Source organism: Sinocyclocheilus grahami, unplaced genomic scaffold (genome assembly GCF_001515645.1).
Source record: "Sinocyclocheilus grahami isolate Dianchi unplaced genomic scaffold, SAMN03320097.WGS_v1.1 scaffold507.1, whole genome shotgun sequence".
NCBI lineage: Eukaryota > Metazoa > Chordata > Actinopteri > Cypriniformes > Cyprinidae > Sinocyclocheilus > Sinocyclocheilus grahami.
In genome coordinates, this window is record NW_015505686.1 from 1,992 (window position 1) to 6,557 (window position 4,566).

The window sequence follows — 4,566 nt, forward strand, 5'->3', positions numbered from 1 at the left end:
CCAGAGTTTAATGGTTTCATTCAGGCTAATATGAAAAAATCCCATAAAGCACATTTGGTGGAGTCTGAATGATGTCTCGAGTATGAATAGAAAGCGGGAAAACTCTCCGCGGAGAGCAGCTCGACTTCTCAGGGCACGGTAATAATCGTCCCTCACCTCCACGACGGAGGTGTAAGCATCTCGTTTTCAATCTGTCGGTGTCTCTCGCTCTCATCTGCCACTGTGATTCTGCTAACGCTGTTTCCGTTCTCTGTAGTGCTGTGAACAAGAGCAGTTTTCTCCATGGGTAATGGGGAGAGCATGCTGGGAGTGATTTCATCTCCTCCATATCAGATGGATATCAGGATGATTGATTATGTGATGTTTGGTGTAAAAAAAAAAGAGAAGAGAAAGAAACCCCAAAAATCTCAAACCATTGGTCCGTCACCAGTTGTTTTTTTTCATTGGTCTATTTCAGTCTTTTCATTCTGCTTTGTTTCGGCATCTCTTTATTTTCTTCGTGTTACTGTTAACACACACTAAGACAAAAACTAGCATAAAAGACCATACATTTACAAAAAGGTTTATGCCTGAAAATAGTCTGAAGTTGAAATTGGAAAACTACAATTCCAAACAAAATATTTGCTACTAGGTTTTTATTATATATGTTTGTTATTTTAGACATTTTTTAAAATGTGTTAACTGGCTTGTGAAAATGTCACATGCCGTTTATGTTAATCGCCACTTTTTTGCTTGGAGGACATTGAATAATTTGTTTTGTGTGCATGTGTTTTATTTTTTAATAACATCCATGAGCGCGTGACAGTGTGATTCTGTCCTTGAAAAGCTGTCGGTGGCTGCATGTGTTTTACATTTAATCTGCTTTTTAATTGCATTTTTTTCCTCCTTTGGTGAGAAAACACCATAAGCCAACAGAAAGAGAACAAATTAAACACTTATTTATTTATTTTTTATTTTACATTTTGTTTGTTTTTAATTAATTTATTTATTTGTACATTTTAAAAAATCCTTATTAATTTTTATGAATTAATTTACTTTTAATCTTATTTATTTTAAATGTATTTTTATTTTATTTTATATATACGTATACAGTGGGGCAAAAAAGTATTTAGTCAGCCACCAATTGTGCAAGTTCTCCCACTTAAAAAGATGAGAAAGGCCTGTAATTTTCATCATAGGTATACCTCAACTATGAGAGACAAAATGAGAACAAAAAATCCAGAAAATCACATTGTAGGATTTTTAAAGTATTAATTGGCAAATTCCTCGGTAAAATAAGTATTTGGTCACCTACAAACAAGCAAGATTTCTGGCTCTCACAGACCTGTAACTTCTTCTTTAAGAGGCTCCTCTGTCCTCCACTCATTACCTGTATTAATGGCATCTGTTTGAACTCGTTATCAGTATAAAAGACACCTGTCCACAACCTCAAACAGTCACACTCCAAACTCCACCATGGCCAAGACCAAAGAGCTGGCAAAGGACACCAGAAACAAAATTGTAGACCCGCACCAGGCTGGGAAGACTGAATCTGCAATAGATAAGCAGCTTGGTGTGAAGAAATCAACGGTGGGAGCAATTATTAGAAAATGGAAGACATACAAGACCACTGATAATCTCCCTCGATATGGGGCTCCACGCAAGATCTCACCCCGTGGGGTCAAAATGATCACAAGAAATGTGAGCAAAAATCCCAGAACCACACAGGGGGACCTAGTGAATGACCTGCAGAGAGCTGGGACCAAAGTAACAAAGGCTACCATCAGTAACACACTGCGCCGCCAGGGACTCAAATCCTGCAGTGACAGACGTGTCCCCCTGCTTAAGCCAGTACATGTCCAGGCCCATCTGAAGTTTGCTAGAGAGCATTTGGATGATCCAGAAGAGAATTGGGAGAATGTCATATGGTCAGATGAAACCAAAATAGAACTTTTTGGTAAAAACTCAACTTGTCGTGTTTGGAGGAGAAAGAATGCTGAGTTGCATCCAAAGAACACCATACCTACTGTGAAGCATGGGGGTGGAAACATCATGCTTTGGGGCTGTTTTTCTGCAAAGGGACCAGAACGACTGATCCGTGTAAACGAAAGAATGAATGGGGCCATGTATCATGAGATTTTGAGTGAAAACCTCCTTCCATCAGCAAGGGCACTGAAGATGAAACGTGGCTGGGTCTTTCAGCATGACAATGATCCCAAACACACCACCCGGGCAACGAAGGAGTGGCTTCGTAAGAAGCATTTCAAGGTCCTGGAGTGGCCTAGCCAGTCTCCAGATCTCAACCCCATAGAAAATCTTTGGAGGGAGTTGAAAATCCATGTTGCCCAGCGACAGCCCCAAAACATTACTGCTCTAGAGGAGATCTGCATGGAGGAATGGGCCAAAATACCAGAAACAGGGTGTGAAATGCTTTTTAATTGCATTTTTTTATCCTTTGGTGAGAAAACACCAGAAGTCAACAGAAAGAACAATTTAAACACTTATTTATTTTGTATTTATTTTACATTTTGTTTGTTTTTAATTTATTTATTTAAATGTGTTTATTTATTTGTAAAAAAAAATTTAAATCCTTAATTTTTATGAATGAATTTACTTTTAATTTTATTTATTTTAAATTTATTTTTAAAAATTGTTTGTTTATTTATTTATTTACTTTTATATCTGTTTATTTAATTTATTGTTATATTTATGTATTTTATTTATTTTAAAATGGTTTATTATTATTATCATTATTATTTAATAAATTGTTTTATTTATTGGTATTTAACCGAAAATAATAAACCCATCCTTACATTCTTTCTTACATGGATCACAAAAGCAGAGCATTCACCTTGCCTTATATATAATACAAGTGATTATATACTGACCACTATATATTGACCACTGTACTGTATATTCTGTGTGATTGTGTTCATCAGGGCCTGTTGACATCAGGTGTAGATTTTGAGTCCCTTCCTGCCGCTCTGTCTTTGCCAGCGGAGTCTGGTCTCTATCCGGTTACTCTGGTTGGAGTTCCTCGCACCGCAGGCAACATCACAATCAGCGGTGAGCTGTACAACACTTTAAACGCAACATGAAACTGCAATTTAACTTCTGTAATCAGAACTGAAACTGATTATTCAGTGGGAAATAATGTAAGATGGGATTTTTGTTGATTTGCTCATGAATATATATTCTATTTTTTCTTATAGTATAATGTGCAGTACATATTATTGAGAAAATACTGAGTACATTAAGTAGTGTGTTCATATTAAATGGTAGGTAAATGGCGTTAATTTTCATCAATACTCTGTAATTTTTCTAGTGTTTTAAAACCGATGGACCATTGAATATTCTCTTATAAAACGAGAAATGAGTTTGCACTGATCATTTTCTCTGCACCATAATGCTGCAATAATGCAGAAATCCATTCTGCTTCAAACTGAAAAACAAGTCCAGTGTTTCCCTGCTTGAATAAACCAGCTAAATATCCTCTCATTAAAATAGGATAAACTCATTGATCCCTGCTTTATGGCCGTTCCAACAGTTCTTAACATCTACAAATCATACGCGTGTTTCAAAGGACTTTAATGAGCTGTAATTGCCTTCAGATCATTAGCTTGGTCTGCTATTATGGAACATTTTTAAATCTGATTTTTGCTAATATTGCAGGGTATCACACGTCGGTGTTTGGGGTGAGCAGTGACTGTCTTCTGGAGGGTCTGGTGGGGGTGAAGAGCAGCGGCTGTATGGTGGAGGTGGTGCCGTCACTCCCACGACTGCAGCTCTGCACGTCCTTACCAAGGTTTGCATGCTTTTCTTCTGTATAATATAAAATAAAAATAAATAATTTTATTTTGATTTAATTAGATCACATTCTCTTAGGATGTTTTATGGAGATGTGACTTTGCTCAGTTCTGTCACAAATCAGAGGAAGCGTTCAGGTGGTTATTCTCAGCCTAAGACAGCTTGCCCGATTGCTCATGGAAAGCCCACGGACCGCCTGATGCATATTGCACACAAAAATAAAGTGCTGGCAGAGAAGCTGTTGTGATTGGCTGGCTGCTGTTGGCAGCTTTTGGGAGTCAGGATTGCAGAGGTTTTTTTCAGCCTACCAGGTAGAAAAGTTTTGCCACAAAATGAATGCCGTTGACTCTTCGAAACATATAAAAGATTATTAATGTAATTGTTTGAATTAGCTACCAGAGTGTTTTAAGCCATGTGACAACAGTAATCATAATAAAAAAACAAATAAAAAAATAAACGTCTGTGTATAAAAAAAAAGATTAAAAAGAATATTAATATAATTAAATTATAATAATAATTGTTAATTGTAATAATTGTTAATAACTGCTGAAAACGAAAATTAAAATTATAAAAAATAATGTGCTTTTATATGTGCTAATCTTTTTTTATTTATATATTAAGTAAAAGATCAATTATTTTGATTTCATCAATATTCTCTGTAATTTTTGTAATTTAAAATGTTTTAGAACCGATGAACCAGTGAAGGCATATGAAATATTTTGAGATTACACACACATACATGTACATATAAAAAAATGAATTATATATATATATATATAT

At 35.6% G+C, this 4,566-nt stretch overlaps 1 protein-coding gene across 1 annotated transcript in view; it reads left to right on the forward strand.

Annotated features, from left to right (window-relative positions):
- The first annotated feature begins 282 nt into the window (after positions 1-282).
- The window catches only part of LOC107554570 (trafficking protein particle complex subunit 9-like), a 171,180-nt gene continuing 166,896 nt past the window's right edge, over positions 283-4,566 (forward strand). The window contains exons 1-3 of the mRNA XM_016237130.1: positions 283-369; positions 2,919-3,045; positions 3,652-3,784. Coding sequence (XP_016092616.1) covers positions 283-369; positions 2,919-3,045; positions 3,652-3,784 — 347 coding nt within the window. The remainder of the gene's footprint in view (positions 370-2,918; positions 3,046-3,651; positions 3,785-4,566) is intronic.